This window comes from Chiloscyllium plagiosum, chromosome 28, assembly GCF_004010195.1.
Source record: "Chiloscyllium plagiosum isolate BGI_BamShark_2017 chromosome 28, ASM401019v2, whole genome shotgun sequence".
NCBI lineage: Eukaryota > Metazoa > Chordata > Chondrichthyes > Orectolobiformes > Hemiscylliidae > Chiloscyllium > Chiloscyllium plagiosum.
Genome location: NC_057737.1, coordinates 42,853,100 through 42,871,091, shown reverse-complemented (window position 1 = coordinate 42,871,091; position 17,992 = coordinate 42,853,100). Strand labels below are relative to the sequence as shown.

The 17,992-nt window shown below is 41.5% G+C and overlaps 1 protein-coding gene across 3 annotated transcripts in view; it reads left to right on the top strand.

The window, feature by feature from the left end:
* LOC122564151 (AP-2 complex subunit beta) overlaps positions 1-17,992 on the top strand; it is a 310,855-nt gene that overhangs the window by 56,003 nt on the left and 236,860 nt on the right. For all 3 annotated transcript variants that reach the window (XM_043718785.1, XM_043718786.1, XM_043718784.1), the window contains exon 8: positions 5,867-5,987. In XM_043718785.1, coding sequence (XP_043574720.1) covers positions 5,867-5,987 — 121 coding nt within the window. The remainder of the gene's footprint in view (positions 1-5,866; positions 5,988-17,992) is intronic.

The following is a 17,992-nucleotide window of genomic DNA, read 5'->3' as shown; positions in this document are numbered from 1 at the left end:
TGTCTGTAGATCTCACTCTTAATTAGAGATATGAAGAAATATTAGATTCTGACCAACTCTCAGCCTAGAATCTGACAACCAATTCTATTCTCCAGATTTTCTCAACAGCAGGAGCACTACCTTCTCCACCTTTTCTGGCAGAGATTGGCGGTGTCGGCACAGGATTTAAATCTGAGTCATAGAAACTAAGAGCAGGGGTAGGCCATTCATCTTCTTGTGACTGCTTTGCCAGTCAATGTTTGTTAAGTGTGTACAAGAACATTTTCTGATTCAGTATGTGGATGTACCTGTCAGAGAAGATGCAAAACTTGACCTACTCTTGGGAAATAAGGCAGGGCAGGTGACTGAAGTGTCAGTGAGGGAGCACTTAGGGGCCAGTGACCATAATTCTATTAGTTTTAAAATAGTGATGGAAAAGGTTAGACCAGATCTAAAAGTTGAAGTTCTAAATTGGAGAAAGGCCAATTTTGACGGTATTAGGCAAGAACTGTCGAAAACTGATTGGGTGCAGATGTTCGCAGGTAAAAGGACGGCTGGAAAATGGGAAGCCTTCAGAAATGAGATAACAAGAGTCCAGAGAAAATATATTCCTGTCAGGGTGAAAGGGAATGCTCGATGACTAAAGAAATTGAGGGTTTGGTTAAGAAAAAGAAGGAAGCATATGTCAGGTATAGACAGGATAGATCGAGTGAATCCTTAGAAGAGTATAAAGGCAGTCGGAGTATATTTAAGAGGGAAATCAGGAGGGTAAAACGGGGACATGAGATAGCTTTGGCAAGTAGAGTTAAAGAGAATCCAAAGGGTTTTTACAAATACATTAAGGACAAAAGGGAAACTAGGGAGTGAATAGGGCCCCTCAAAGATCAGCAAGGCGGCCTTTGTGTGGAGCTGCAGGAGATGAGGGAGATACTAAACGAGTATTTTGCATCTTGAAAAATGTCCACATGACAAAGGAGGAAGTGCTGGATGTCTTGAAATGCATAAACATGGATAAATCCGCAGGACCTGATCAGGTGTACCCTAGAATTCTGTGGAAAGATAGAGAAGTGATTGCTGGGCCTCTTACTGAGATATTTGTATCATCGATAGTCACAGGTGAGGTGCCGGAAGACTGGAGGTTGGCTAAAGTGGTGCCGCTGTTTGAGAAAGGCAGTAAGGTCAAGCCAGGGAACTATAGACCAGTGAACCTGACGTCAGTGGTGGGCAAGTTGTTGGAGGGAATCCTGAGGGACAAAAGTAAATGTATTTGGAAAGGCAAGGACTTATTAGGGATAGTCAACATGGCTTTGTGCGTGGGAAATCATGTCTCACAAACTTGATTGAGATTTTTGAAGAAGTAACAGAGAAGATTGATGAGGGCAGAGCAGTAGATGTGATCTATATGGACTTTAGTAAGGCGTTCGACAAGGTTCTCCATGGGAGACTGATTAGCAAGGTTAGATCTCACGGAGTGCAGGGAGAATTAGCCATTTGGATATAGAACTGGCTCAAAGGTGGAAGACAGAGGGTGGTGGTGGAGGGTTGTTTTTCAGATTGGAGGCCTGTGACCAGTGCAGTGCCACAAGGATCGGTGCTGGGTCCACTATCTTTCATCATTTACGTAAATGATTTGGATGTGAGCATAAGAGGGATAGTTAGTAAGTTTGCAGATGATACCAAAATTGGAGGTGTAGTGGACGGCGAAGGAGGTTACCTCAGATTACAATGAGATCTTGATCAGATGGGCCAATGGGCTGAGAAGTGGCAGATGGAGTTTAATTTAGATTAATGCGAGGTGCTGCATTTTGGGAAAGGAAATCTTAGCAGGAGGGATACACTTTGGTAAGGTCCTGGGGAGTGTTGCTGAACAAAGAGACCTTGGAGTGCAGGTTCATAGTTCCTTGAAAGTGGAGTTGCAGGTAGATAGGATAGTGAAGAAGGCGTTTGGTATGCTTTCCTTTATTGGTCAGAGTATTGAGTACAGGAGTTGGGAGGTCATGTTACGGCTGTACAGGACATTGGTTAGGCCACTTTTGGAATATTGTGTGCAATTCTGGTCTCCTTCCTATTGGAAAGATGTTGTGAGACTTGAAAGGGTTCAGAAAAGATTAACAAGGATGTTGCCAGGGTTGGAGGATTTGAGCTATAGGGAGAAGCTGAACAGGATGGACGTGTTTTCCCTAGAGGTATATAAAATCGTGAGGGGCATGGTTAGGATAAGTAGACAAAGTCTTTTCCCCCTGGGGTGGGCGAGTCCAGAACTAGAGGGCATAGGTTTAGGGTGAGAGGGGAAAGATAGAAAAGACACCGAAATGGCAACATTTTCACGCAGAAGGTGGTGCGTGTATGGAATGAGCTGCCAGAGGAAGTGGTGGAGGCGAGTGCAATTGCATGGGTAAATAGATGGGAAGGGTTTGGAGGGATATGGGCTGGGTGCTGGCAGGTGGGACTAGATTCGGTTGGGATATCTGGTCGGCATGGACGAGTTGGACTGAAGGGTCTTTTTCTGCGCTGTACATCTCTAGGACTCTATGATCCCTGCAGAACCCGATCAGTCACTGCCTGCCATTCAGAAAATGACTTGTTTATTCTTACTCTTTGTTTCCTGTCTGCTAACCAGTTTTCTATCCATCTCGCACTACCCCCAATCCCATACAGTTTACTTTTACAAACTTTGTGGAACTTTGTCAAAAATCTTCTGAAAGTCCAAATGAGCCACGTCCAATGGCTGCCCCAATCAACTCTCCTAGTTACATCCTCAAAGAATTCCAGGAGCTTTGTGAAGCATGATTTCCCGTTTGTAAATACATGCTAACTGTGTCTTATTCTACCACTGTTTTAAGTGCTCTGTTATAAAATCCTTGATAATGGATTATAGCCTCTTCCCCACTATCAATGTCAGACTCACTGAACTATGATTCTTTTTCTCATTCACCTTTTAAATAGTGGGGTTACATTATATATCCTCCAATCTGTAGGGACTGTTCCAGAGTGTAAAGAATCTTAGAAGATGAAAACCAGCTCATCCACTATTTCCTGGGCCACGTAATCTTAGATGTAGATTGTCAGGCTTGGGGATTTATCTGCCTTCAATCCCACCAATATCTCCCACACCATTTCTTTACTAATACAGAATTACTTCAGTTCCTCCCTCTCACTAATCCCTGTCCTCTCCATCATTTCTGGTACATTGTGTGTTTTCTCCTTTGTGAAGACAGAAGCCAAGTATGATTTTAGTTCATCAGTTACTTTTTTTGTTTTTCATTATAAACTCCCCTTGTTCCTGACTGTAGAAGAACTGCATTAGTTTTCACTCCTTTTCTCTTTATTTAGCTATACAAATCTTTGCAGTCAGTTCTTGGTTCCCTGCAAGCTTACTGTCAGACTTTATTTTCCTCCTCTTAACCAATCACTTGGTCCAGCTTTGCTGACTTCTAAACTATTCCCAATCCTCAGGTCTATTGTTCGTTCTTGCTAACTTTGATACATTTTATTACAACATAATATCTCGAACTTCCCTCATAAGCCATGGTTTATTTACTTGTGCCAGACAGGAATAAACAATTTTTGCAGTTCACCCATTCACTCTTTAAATGTTTGCCATTGCCTATCCACTGTCATTCCTTTCAGTAACATTTCCCAAATCATCGTAGTCAGTTCGCACCTCGTATCACTGTCGTTTCCCTTCAACTGCAGTGCAACCTTGGTTATCTGAACACCAATTATCCAAATTTTGGATTATCTGAACAAGATCTCAAGGTCGCAATGCTTGGGTAAACAGTGTTATCCAAACATTTGATTATCTGAACATTTGATTGACCGAACAAAATACTCCCCACCCGTGTCGTTCAGGTAATCAAAGTTACCCTGTACGTTACTCTTCATTGTGATGAAGAATGCTATCATACCCTATCTAGCCATTATGTTTAGCTCTACAAAGTACAGACACACTGATCTATTAGCTGGTGGTAGCCAGGCACAAGATTGGAGCTGCTGTTTCTTTGTTGCTTTCAAGGTTTGGCAGAGTTGCTTCAGAATCACTTCTCATTCCATACCCTTCGCACACTGTCTAAATAGTGCATTACACTACCATTTAAAATGTACATGGTAAAGCATAGTTTTAAGAAGGTGTTGCCATTTATTAAAAGGTGATATGTGGGCCTTTAACGTGGCTGCACCAACTCTGAAGAGCTGTCCCAACTGAAGCATGACTGTTATTCTCACGTTGATGTATATTTTTGCTACTTCTCAGTTCTCAATGTTTTTCCCCATCTCATTTTTATTCCATACACGCTTTTGCCATTCTTACTGTGGGAACTGAGCTGAATACTTAAAGTACACTGAGCTGTCAGGCAATCATAAACAGACTGTCTGAATCATTCTGGTGCCAGAAGTAGCAGCATACTCTAAAACTAACTTCTCCATTTCATTTTTCCTTTATCACTGTTGTAAATGATTGAGGGACCCTGATAACACAGGCCCTTGGGGAGTCATGAACAAATAATATGAATTTTTAAAGATAATTAATGCCAAAGCCTTGTTAAGAATTTGAAGAGTTTGAGTAGAACTTTTCTCATTTTGTTCTTTTTGCAGTTTGCATTTATCGAACAATGGGCAGAATTCCTTTTTGTTCTAAACTATCCCATGGGATCTTTCTCTCCACCCAAGAAGGCAGGCAATATCTAAGTTTAACATCATAACTGAAAGCCAGCATCTCTGAGAGTGTTGCACTCCTTCAATACTGTACCACATGGTCATCTCTTTGACGACACACAGAGGTCTTGGGGATGGGATGTGCTTGCCACCTTCCAGCTCAGGTGAACCATCCCTGATAGCAGACCATTTTCTGCAATTATTAATGTGTTGAGGGTTACCACCAACCAGCCCCAAGCTGGATTAGCCAAGTAAATACTGGGACTACAGGATTAGGACATTGGCTAGAAATTCAGCGAGGCCGCCTCTTAATTCCCCAAAGCTTGTTCACCATCTTCAAGAGACAAGTTAGGAGCATGATGGTACAATCTCCACTTCCCTGGAAGGATGCAGCTCCAACAGTGAATGAACTTTGGGAGCAGGAGTAGGCCATTCAGCCCCTCTAGCAAATCCCATCATTGAATAAGATTATGGTTTATCTGATTGTATCCTCAAATCCACCTTTCTACTTGCCTCCAATTTAACCTTTCGCCCCCTTGATTAACAAGAATCTACTCACCTCTGTCATAGAGGTTTCAAGAACTCTGCTTCCAACATCTTTTTGAGAAGAGAGTTCCAAGGAGACACAACTCTTTCAGAGAAAACATTTCGCATAATCTCTGTTTTTAAGTGGATGACCCCTTTTTTTTAAATCAATGACCCCCTAGTTCTGGATTATACCAAAAGAGGAAACATCTGCCCTTTTGGTTGCAATAATGCCATCTCCTACTCTTGTAAACTTGAGCAGATACCAGTGTAGAATGTGCAACCTTTCCTCGTAAAACAACTGCCCAAGGGATGGGCAATAAATGTTGGCCCACAAGTGAAGTTCACATCCCAATAGCAAATGAAAAAAATAAATATTTGCCAACTCCTTCCTGTGGCAGAGATATCCTTGGTAATTCAACCCATCCAAATTTAAAATTCTTTATTGAGGGAATTATGGGCAGCTGGTTATTCTAATTTTTAAGATTGGGAACACTGTTATAACTAATCAAACTAATCGGTAAAGATAGTAAAGACCCATGAAAGGTTATTTTTCTCATGTTTCTTGATATTACCAGGAAACATCATGTCTATATAAATTAGGGAAATGTAATGATCAGTGAGGATAATAAGGCAACTTTGTTGGGGCAGACATGGAAAGATTAAAGAGGCAAAATTTTGTAACAAAGCCACATGTGTTAATTTTCAGGCCTGAAATTCTGAAGCAGGAGATAAAGGTATTCTTTGTGAAGTACAATGATCCAATCTATGTGAAACTGGAGAAACTGGACATCATGATCCGCCTGGCCTCTCAGGCGAACATAGCCCAGGTTGGTGTATGTTTTTTTGACTGATCAAGCCCAAAGCAATGTGAAAACACATGACTGCTGTCATTATGAGGCTGAGGGAAAGGCTTTCAGATTGAAAACTGTAATGGGTGTCTCGTAATGGAGAACCATAGATGAACATTTCATGTACATAAATGTATTTAGAGTCTAGTGTAAGCATGGGAATCTATTTAGCTAGTTATGCCAGTTGGTTACATCATAAGTATCCAGTAAATTCTGATAGAATGGGAGTAATCACTTCAATTGCATTGGCAAGTGACAAGGCCACTAATTCCTCCTTGACCTGGCTAAGGTTTGCAGTGTTTGAAATTTATTTAAACCATCCTGTTCTACCAGTGCTCCTCCAAGGCCAAGCTGAAAGGGCCTTGCATTGTTTGTCTTTTCCCAGGGCAACTTTGCATCTCCCACAATGGGTTTAGTTGACAGAGTTAACTTGAGATTTCCCCCAAAGAGCTATCCTCCTTGACTGTTACATCTCTGTGGTAATGTTACTAATCGAGAAAGAGCTACATTCAAATGTATGTTCATGTTGCTGACACTGTTTTTCTTTATCACATGACTACAACTACTCACCAGTTCAATTAATTAAGTCACATCTTGGTAGCAGTTGAATCTTGGGAAGATTGGGGGCCAAAATTTCTGCATTTTCTGCTTAGGCAACTTGGATGGATAAAGCACGTGACCACTCCTGTTCAGTGCAACCTTATGCAAAATTGTGGTTCTAACTGTGCACTGATCCATTTGACGACTGTGAAGGTGGCTCTTAAAATAAAGAATAGAGAAAAAGCATAAAAATACTGGCACTAATTAACATGGTGATCCACCCACTTGATTCACCTATAACCCTCTCTCACCTTGAACCTCCACAAGATGCAAAGCCTCCTGTTTCAGATTTGTGCAATGTTATTGCAAACCACACAGTTTGAAGAGTCACTGCTGTTAGAACATGACCGTTTCTCTTGAATGTTCTTCGTGCATTTGTGTGGTTGAAGTGTGGAGAGTGCAATATATTTGTTCAGACACTTTGCAAGTCCAGGCTTGATGGAGATGTCAGTTAACTTCTATGAATTCCTGAAATCAATATTATATTGTAACTTTGTATCACCAGCAGAATAAACCTTAACCTGTCAGCTGTTGTTTAACTTTTTCTGATAATATTTTTTGCCTATAAAGTAGAAAATAGATTTGCTTCAAAGAGATTTATGGTTGCGAATTACAATGTGATACACTGTGAGAGAATGGGGAGGGGAAGTTGGTTAGCTCAGTTGGTTGGATGGCTGGTTTGCAGTGCAGAGTGACGACAATGGGTGCCGGTTCAGTTCCAGCTCTGGCTGAGGTTACCATGAAAGTCTCATCTTCTCAACTCACCATCTCTCTCTCTCTCTCCCCATTGCACCGCTCTCTGCCCCCTGTAATGAGAGAGCAGTCCAATTGTTCTCTGGGACTATGGTGACTTCAGTGCACCAGGATAAAGATGAACAAAGTAATATTGACTATATAGTGCTGCTTGATATTCATTAAAATGATTGAAGAGATCAGATCAGCACATTTATCTGCTGTAAAGTATGTGCTACTAATTACCACAGGAACAAATTATTTTGCAATTGGTAATCTCAGCTCACAAATGCCATCCCTCACAAACTGTTTTAAACTGGTATATCTTTTGCAATCTCCCCTGTCCAGTGTGGAGTTGTGTGGCTGTAAGTCTAGAAAAATGTGGAGAGCTAGATAGTAACAAAGAGGTAGAAATCCTCATTTTTATGTTGCTATTTATTTATTTTTAAAAACACCTTGCATTACTAAGTAAGGCATATTCTGCAGAACTGCAGGTGCTGCCTCCTCTGAGTCCTGTTCACTTCTCACTCCTTTGCTCATTGACTTACATTGCCACCTGGTCTGCCACCACCTCAATTTTAAAATTCTCCTCCTTATGTTCAGTGCCCTAAATCACCTCATCCTCCCTATATGTGTAACCTCATTCAGCCTACAACCTTCTTCTAACTCTACCTTTCTGTATATCATTGTCATTTGCCACACAGTTGGCACCTGTGCCTTTAGCTGTTTGTCCCCGAACTCTGTAATTCTTTCCCAAAATCTCCCTCTATATCAAGCCTTCTGTTTTAAAATGTTGTCTATAATCGCTTTATGACCAAGCATTTAGTTACCTGTCCTACTTCAGCTTCTTTAGGTGTGTCGGTTCTTTTTGAAGAGCAGGCTTGATAGAGGTATTCAAACTCGAGAGGGGTCTCAGCAGACTAGAAAGGGTGCAATTATTCCCACTGTTGGAAAAATAAAGAACAACAGAGCACAGATCTAAGGTAATTGGCAAAAGAAACGATGTCGACATGAGGATAGCCTTTTCATATGGTGAGTGGTTAAGATCTGGAACACACATTGCCTGAGTGTATGAGGAAAGTGAAGTGAATCAGGGCAGTTGAAAGGAAATAAAATCATTATCTGGAAAGGGGAAAAATATGGGGCTAGGATAGGAGGCAGGAGAGTGACTCAGTGAATTGCTCCCTCAGAGGATCAGCATGGAAACAATGTGTTGATTGGCCTCTGCTTTGTAATCTAAGTAACAATTCTGTTGTTCATTTCATAAATGTATGAATTGTTGATGAAGCTTATGTCAATCAACTTGGAATATTTTACTAAGTTCAGGGTACAATGGGCATGCCAGTTATTGCTGAGTTGATTTCATACTATGTTCCCCAAATTATTTTCCAAGTTACTATACTTTAGCACTTGAGATAAGCATGAATATACTGAGCGGGGTAGATGAAGTGAGATATCTTGGGTTCACAGAAGTAGCAGTACAGGTCGATAAGATTGGAAAGAAGAAATATGGCCATCATTGACAGAGGTGTAGAATACAAAAGTAGGCATACAATGATGTAACTGTATAAGATAGTGGTGAGGGCACACCTGGAGTATTGTGTGCTGTTCTGGTCACTACTTTTGCAGGAAGGACATAATTACTCTGGAGTGGGTGCAGAGGAGATTTACGGAAATGGTGCCAGAGCTATGAGGAGAGATTGTAGAGGTAGCTATGAGGAGAGATTGTAGAGGTAGCTATGAGGAGAGATTGTAGAGGTTGAGCTTGTTTTCCTTGGAACATAGAAGGTGGTGGAGGGGGGTGGGGGGAACATGACTGAGGTATACAAAATTGTAAGGGCTAGAGATAGAGGTATCCCTTGATAGAGAGCTCAAATCCCAAAAATCATAGATTCAAGGGAAATGACAGAAGGATTAGATGGTATGTGAGGAAGAACATTTCTTTGCAGAGGGTGGTGGGTGTCTGGAATTTGCTGCCTGAGTTGGTGGTGGAGGCTCAGACCCTAAACTCTTTTGCAAAGTACCTGAATCTGCACTGTTAGTGCTGTAAACTGCAGAGCTATGGAGCGGATGCAGGAAGATGGGATTAGAAAGGGCATCAGGGTGTTTTTGGGTCAGCATGGTTAAAATAAATTGAAGCGCGCCCACATTCTTATCCCCCCCAACCGTGTTCTATAGCATTGCTATGGTTCTATGGAAAGTTAATGTGATGCCAGAAATAACAACAATCTCTGTAATATTCAATATATCAGTAAAATTTGCATTTTCTAGATCAGCATATAATACATCTTATAAATAGCAGAAATCTGTTTTTGAAGCAGATGTGTTATCTGTACTCATGAAGTTTCAGCCAAGCTCTCCATATCCCCCTGTCTTTCCTAGATGTGCACATTCACAGCTGTGCAACCTTAATCAGATATGTTGTTGTTGCCTCATTTCATTTACAGTAGTTGCTGGTGTTTGCAAAACAGTCTCTCCAGCCTAGGGTAAGGAGCCTGAACAAAGGGCCATGATCACAGCCTTTACAGCTTAACTTTACAACCTTCTGGTTAACCCTGCATTAACTGACCAAGTTACTTTTGCCAGAGCCAAGATAATGCACACACATTCTTGGGCCCACGTGGCAGTCACTGCCTGCAGTGCTTTCCAAGATTGAAGGGAGCCATAGGTCCCATAGTCTTCCCCTTTGCAATTTGGTGGCATTGATCTTTTGGTTCCAAGGCTGTCCAGCCAGCGTTTTACCTCTCCACAGTTGCTACTCGGTGCACCCACAACTTGGGATCAGCTGTGCAAGTGGTGATTAAGGAGGTGATCTCTGCAGAGTTAGTTTAAAATCACACAACACCAGGTTATAGTCCAACAGGTTTATTTGAAAGTACTATTTTTCAGAGCACAGCTCCTTCATTAGGTAGCAACCTGGCAAAGGAGCAACGCTCCGAAAGCTAGTACTTCCAAATAAACTCGTTGGACTCTAACTTGGTGTTGTGTGATTTTTAACTTTGTCCACCCCAGTTCAACACCGGCTCCTCCTCATCATTTGCAGAGTTAGTTCATGCTGTAAAGAGCATGACCACGGGGCATTTGTGGCACAGGGGTAATGTCCTTCCATCATCTCTGATAGGTTGATCAGAAAATATAGGAAAAAAAGCGACAGGACTGATTGTTGCAGTTAATTTTTTTAATTTATTCATAGGATGAGGGCATCACTGGCTTGGCCAGCATTTATTGCCCATCCCAGAGGGCTGTTAAGAGTCAACCACATTTCTGCAGGTCTGGAATTACATGTAGGCCAGACCACGTAAAGATGGCAGTTTCCTTCCCTAATCGACACTTGTGAAATACATGGGTTTTTCCAACAATAATCATGGTCGTCATTAGACACTTAATTTCAGATTTCCATCTGCTGTGGTGGAATTTGAACCCAGGTTTATAGAACATTACCTGGTTCTCTGGATTAACAGTCCAGTGATAATACCACTCGGCCATCGCCTCCCCTATTCCTAGTGCTTGTCCATGTGGTAATAGTGTCATCGTGGATGTTAAGTGATCGATATGGTAAAATAACCTGTTGGTTACATCAAGTCCTGGCTGATACCTGAAACTTAATCCAACATGAATCAATACCTCCAAGATGAAAGGTTGGAAAAACGTGAAAAGTAGAAGCATTTAACATTTTTGTTTAGAAAGAAATACGCTGTACTATTGAGAGATGTAAAATTCTGCAGGCTTTCTGCAATTTTAGGCTGAATTACCGTAATTCAGTCATCCATAATTGGGAGAAGTGTGAAAGAAGTGGAAGTCAGCACAGAACTCCTGTAGTGTAAGCTGAAGCCACAGAAGTGATTCTTTGAATAAAAAGAGAAAACAAATCATCTGTTACAGTATTTTCAATGAAGCATTATTCACTTGGAATAATATATTGAAGCATAGCATAAAGCTAGAGAAAAGGGCAATAATCCTGTTTTTTTTAAATGCTTTTGTACTGCTTGCTTATAAAAATAACTCGGTGATTCTTTTCACTCATAAAACCTTATGAAGCGCTTGTTAGCCCATGGTGTCATTTCTAGTGATAATTTCAACAGTCTAATTCATCTCCTATGTGCTAGATTCATAGAAACATAGAAAATAGGAGTAGGCCATTCAGCACAGGAGTAGGATCATGGCTGATCATTTACCACAATACCCTGTTCCCGCTTTCTCCTTATAACCTTTGGTCCCTTTAGACCTAAGAACTGTATCTTAACTCCTCAAAAACATTCAATGCTTTGGTTTCAACCACTGCGTGTGGCAGAGACTTCCACAGCCTCTTTATTCTCTGGATGAAAAATTCTCTTCATCTCAGTCCCAAATGGCCATGCCTGTCACCCCTAATTGAAGACTCTCCAATCATCATGAAAATCCTTCCTGCATTTATGCGATCTAGTCAAGATTGTGCAAGATCCTCCCCATCATTATTTCAATTACTCTTTGCCAGTTTCCTAATTCTTCCTATTCAAACAGGAATAATTCAGAAATACAAGATTACAGAATCTCCTGAATAAAAGGAGAATATACATTTTAGATCTACATTCAAAATAAACTCCAGTTCTTTTAAAAATAGCAATTCTGTTGATGGCTGAGCTGTAAATTACCAGAAGGCCTCATCTTTGCTCCTTGGATTCTGATGAGCAGCTATGGCGATGCATTTGGACAGATGTATCAGTGTGAAGGAGGTTGAATACTGCACTTGTAGGATGTGAGTGTTGGATGTATTATGTCTGTGGACCTGTTCAAGTATCATTATTAGTGTTATTGTTCTACTGAGCCCATCAATACTCTAGATTCACCCTTGTAGTAAAAACCAGAGAAGCAAAATTAAACTTGTGAAAATTTAACAGACGGGGAAGCAAATAAAACAAATAACTGAAAATTTGAAATGATCGTCATATCCACATTTCTCCATCATTAAAGATGATTTGATCTGCTTCCATCTGTCTGCTCTCTTGCCTGTTTTGTCCAACCGATGGCATATGAAGCAGGAATCTTTACTGTTTTCCTTTATGTTGAGCTGATGGGTGTTGAGACACTCCCATCCCTGGTCTGCTAACATTCTTCAGACAGTAGGTTCTGTTTTATATCTTCTTGGGCTGTATGGACTCAATTATTTACTTGATAACCTTGCTAGTTGAAGAAACTCACCTCACCTAGGACCTCTGATAATTCAAACCATCATCAGAACTACAATTTGTTCTTTATCTTTATACCAGGATTGTAACATTAGAGACTCATGTTTATTTAATTATCCCATATTTGACAATACAGAAAACTTTATATGGCTGTAGAGCCACCAGCTATCATGCATCAGGTTTGTGGTGTGTGTCCTTGATCTGCAAGGGTTAAAATCAACTCCTGAACCACATCTTTGGAGCATTGGAATGTTATTCTGATGCACTGTGATACGAGAACCATTTTACAGGCAAGTGCAAATATTTGCTTGACTGCCTCCATTTCCGTTAATCAGTTCCTCCTCGTCTAGACTCTTACTCAATTCCTGTTTCTTTGTCTCTTCCATCTCCCACCCATTATGAAGCTAGCTAACCTTCTTGCCTCTTTTCTATTTAAAGTTGCCCACCTCTTTTCTCAAATCTCACCAAAACCTTATAAATTGTACGATAGTTTGTATAGCTATCAGCTATTTCCTCCAGACCTTGAATTTGCATTACCACTTAGCTCCAGGTTTATTTGATCCTTAACTATCTGTTATGTTGCCCAGTTACCAAACATATCCTAAGTAACTGTAATGTGCCAAGCTTCCTCAAACTCTTCATGTTTGATCATTAAGCCACTTCTATTGTCTCTTCTCCACATTTTCTTTCTAGAAACTACCCTTGTATACTTTTATTCTTGTTTGTCTGGAAAATAGTACATTTTCCAATATGTAATTCTTCAGTCCTACTGTGATCACATCTAGAGTGTCCCAAGGATTTATCCTTGGCCCCTAAACATCAAACTGGCTTCTATTGGCTCGCTATTACCGAATTCATTCTTATCTACAGCTCGTGTCATGAATCATCCTACCCTAACTTTGCATCCTCCTCCTTCCTATTTTTTATGCTTGTCTCCTTAAATTGTCCTACAAGTTAAGACAAAATAATCTCATCAATTTACATGTAAATTGGGTGAATCAGATTGGCAAAGGTAGTTTGGAAAGTGAAGTCATGGATTCCATTTGCTACATTTTCTTAGCCAACCAAGAAGTAACCTATTCTAGACTGGCTTTGAGTAAAGAGACAAGATGAATAAATAACCTTGTGGTGAAGAGGCGTCTCAAGGGACAGTGATCATAACGTGATGGAATTTCATGTTCATTTTGAAAATGGAGGTGAGGAAGAATGTGCACCTAAGGTTAGTGTTGTTCAGTTGAAAGATATCATATAAGAGTACGAAATTAAAGCTGACCAAGTGAACTGGAAAGCTAGGTTAAAAGGACAGCAGGAATGCATTGGCTGACTTTTAAGGTGATATTTAATGATACATTGTACAAATTTCTCCCTGAGAGAGAGAGGGACAGACAGACACATTGCGAAAGATGCATAAAGTGTGGGGCAAGGTGTCACCGGGGCCAGTTAAGTGATGCTGTGTTTACCATAGGTTGGGATAGGGTGTGAGGATAGAGTCAGGTTCAGCACCTGGGTGGTGAGTATTGGGTCCTGATAGGGGAGGCGTTGGGTCTTCTTGAGCAGGGGATTGGGTTGGAGTGATGGTGGGTCACGATCTGGAGGAGGTCTAGTTGGGAGTGAATGTTATACATTGGGTACAATTTTAATAGTTAGCCAAGAGTTTCTAAGTGTCTAACTTTTCCTGAGTAATTTATTTACTTAACTGCAGCAGACCCTTCTACATTCCCAGGTTTAAATGGATGCTTTTGGAGGGCTCTAAGCATTGGGGAATTGTCCATCAGAATCTCAATTTTCTGGGCAATTCTCTCGGAGTTTGCTATGCCAGGGATTCTGCAGGGTTCCACGTCTAGCTCCCATCTGTGCCGCAAAAGAGATTATCTGGCTATTGGAAGATCCAGACTGCTGTGTCTATATTTTCTATAGAAGACCTAGACTTCAAGAGACTTCAAAAGGTGAAAAGGATGGAGGAACTTTCAACAAAACAAAGGATTCTGGGTAATCCAAGATGGAAGTTGGGAAAAAATTGTGGCTATAAGATCTGCTCCTTTTTTGAGGTATTTTAGGTGTTGGAGGTGATCCTCGAATTCCAGGAAAAAAGATCAAAACAATGGCTCTTTAAAAAGGAGGAAGATAGACAAAGGTAGCGACCGCATGGTCAGTGAAAAAAAGTCTACACTGCTGTCTGACACAGCAGCAAATCTGCACAGTTACTGCCTTTGCTATTTGAACTCAAGTGTATCCGGAAATTCGGAGTGCGTCTAGGAAAAATGAGCAAACAATGAAATTCACAGCTGACCTTGGAGGAACCTGTGTGGGCGAGCTCACAGCACAGGAGCAGATAAATGCATTGTTTTTAAGTGTAACCTTGCTGTAAATTTACAGTAGTGAGTAGATTGGGTTCTGTATTGATTATGCTTTGAGATCTGTCTCTTGAATGAGTTTTAAAAATATAAATCATTAATACTAAATTAGTCGGCAGCTGTAAGACTGAACTATTTTTTTGGATCTGTAGATTGTGAAGGAGCAAAAGATGGCCTTTAGTAGAGTGATGCGTTCTTTATGTCGGATGTGGGAGATTAGGGAGAGTTTCCATGTTACAGATGATTACGCCTGCCGGAAGTGTGTTTGGTTGCGAATCCTATCAGATTGCATTGATCGAGTTGGAGCAACAGTTAGATGCAATAAGAAATTTACTGGAGCTAGAGGATGTGATGGATGGTAGTTATAGGAAGGGAGAAAAGCCGCAGATACAGCCAGGTAGATGAGTTAACTCCAGGAAAGGTAGGAGAGGGAGACAGGTAGTACAGGAGTCTCCTGTGGCAGTCCCCATCTCAAACAAGCATGCTGTTTTGGAACAGGTAGGTGGTGATGGACTCTCAGGGAAATGTAGCATGAACAGCTAAGTTTCTGGTACCGAAAATGGCTCTGATGTAACGAGGGGTATGTCAGGTTCCAAGTGATCGATTGAGATAGGTGACTCATTAGTCAGAGGCACAGACAGACATTTCTGTGGCTGGCAATGAGAAATTAGAATGGTGTTTTGCTTTCCTGTTGCCAGGATCAAGGATATCTCAGAGGGTGCAAAAAGCTCTCAAAGGGGTACTTGGAAGCAACGACATAGGAAGGGAAAAGGTTGAGATTCTGAAGGGAGATTACAGAGAGTTAGGCAGGAATTTAAAAAGGAGGTCCTCGAAGATAGTAATATCTGGATTACTCCTGGGTGCTACGAGCTAGTGAGGGCAGGAATAGGAGGATAGAGCAGATGAATGTGTAGCTGAGGAGCTGGTGTATGGGAGAAGGATTCACATTTTTGGATCATTGGAATCTCTTTTGGGGTAGAAGTGACCTGTACAAGAAGGACGGATTGCACCTGAATTGGAAAGGGACTAATATACGCGTGGAAATTTGCAACTGCTGCTTGGGAAGATTTAAACTAATAAGGTGGGGTGGAGGGAGGGGGGAACCCAGGGAAATAGTGAGGAAAGAGATCAATCTGAGACTGGTACAGTTGGGAAAAAGAGCGAGTCAAGCAGTCAGGGCAGGTAGGAACAAAGCAGAGAATAAGGTAGGACTAATAAATTAAACTACATTTATTTCAATGCAAGGGGCCTAACAGGGAAGGCAGATGAACTCAGGGCATGGTTAGGAACATGATACTGGGATGTCATAGCAATTACAGAAACATGGCTCAAGGATGGACAGGGCTGGCAGCTTAATGTTCCAGGATACAAATGCTACAGGAAGGACAGAAAGGGAGACAAGAGAGGAAGGGAAGTGACGTTTTTGATAAGGGATAGCATTACATCTGTGCTGAGGGAGGATATTCCTGGAAATACATCCAGGGAACTTATTTGGGTGGAACTCAGAAGTAGGAAAGGGATGATCACCTTATTGGGATTGAATTATAGACCCTCTAATAGTCAGAGGGAAATTGACAAACAAATTTGTAAGGAGATCTCAGTTATCTGTAAGAATAATAGGGTGGCTATGGCAGGGGATTTTAACTTTCCAAACATAGACTAGGACTGCCATAGTGTTAAGGGTTTAGATGGAGAGAAATTTCTTAAGTGTTGTGCAAGAATCTTTTCTGATTCAGTATGTGGATGGACCATAAGACATAGGATTGGAAGCAAGGCCATTCGGCCCATCGAGTCCAGTCCACCATTTAGCCATGGCTGGTGGGCATTTAAATTCCACTTACCCGCACTCTCCCCGTAGCCCATAGTACCTACTAGAGAAGGTGCAAAACTTGACCTACTCTTGGGAAATAAAGCAGGGCAGGTGACTGAGGTGTCAGTGGGGGAGCACTTTGGGGCTAGTGACCATAATTGTATTAATTTTTTAAAAAATGATGGAAAAGGATAGACTGAATCTAAAAGTTGAAGTTCAAAATTGGAGGAAGGTCAATTTTGATGGTATTGGGCAAGAACTTTCAAAAGTTGATTGGGGGCAGATGTTCACAGGTAAAGGGACAGCTGGAAAATGGGAAGCCTTCAGAAATGAGACAACGAGAGTTCAGAGATGGTATTTTGTTAGGGTGAAAGGAAAGGCTGGTAGGTGCAGGGAATGCTGGATGACTAGAGAAATTGAGGTTTTGGGGAAGAAAAAGAAGGAAGCATATGTCAGGTATAGACAGTGGGGATCGAGTGAATCCTCAGAGTATAAAGGCAGCAGGAGTATACTAAACAGAGAAATCAGGAGGGCAAAAAGGGGACATGAGATAGCTTTGGCAAATAGAGTTAAGGAGAATCCAAAGTGGTTTTACAAATATGTTAAGGACAAAAGGGTAACTAGGGAGAGAATAGGGCCCCTAAAAGATCAGCAAGGCGGCCTTTGTGTGGAGCCGCGGGAGATGAGGGAGGTACTGAATGAGTATTTTGCATCAGTGTTTAGTGTGGAGAAGAACATGGAAGATATAGAATATAGGGAAGTAGATGGGGATATCTTGAAAAATGTACATATTGCAGAAGTGGTGTTGCTGGATGTCTTAAAATTTGTAAAGGTGGATAAATCCCCATGACCTGATCAGGTGTACCCTAGAACTCTGTGGGAAGCTAGGGCGGTGATTGCTGGGTCTCTTGCTGAGATGTTTTTATTATCGATAGTCACAGGTGAGGTGTCGGAAGGATGGAGGTTGGCTACTGTGGTGCCACTGTTTAAGAAAGGGGGTAAAGGACAAGCCAAGGAACTATAGACCAGTGAGCCTGACCTCAGTGGTGGGAAGTTGTTGGAGGGAATCCCGATGGACAGGATTTACATGTATTTGGAAAGGTAAGGACTGATTAGGGATAAAGTGAGGACTGCAGATGCTGGAGATCAGAACTGAAAATATGTTGCTGGAAAAGCGCAGCAGGTCAGGCAGCATCCAAGGAGCAGGAGAATCGACGTTTCAGACATGAGCCCTTCAGGAATGAGGAAAGTGTGTCCAGCAGGCTAAGATAAAAGGTAGGGAGGAGGGACTTGGGGGAGGGGCGTTGGAAATGCGACAGGTGG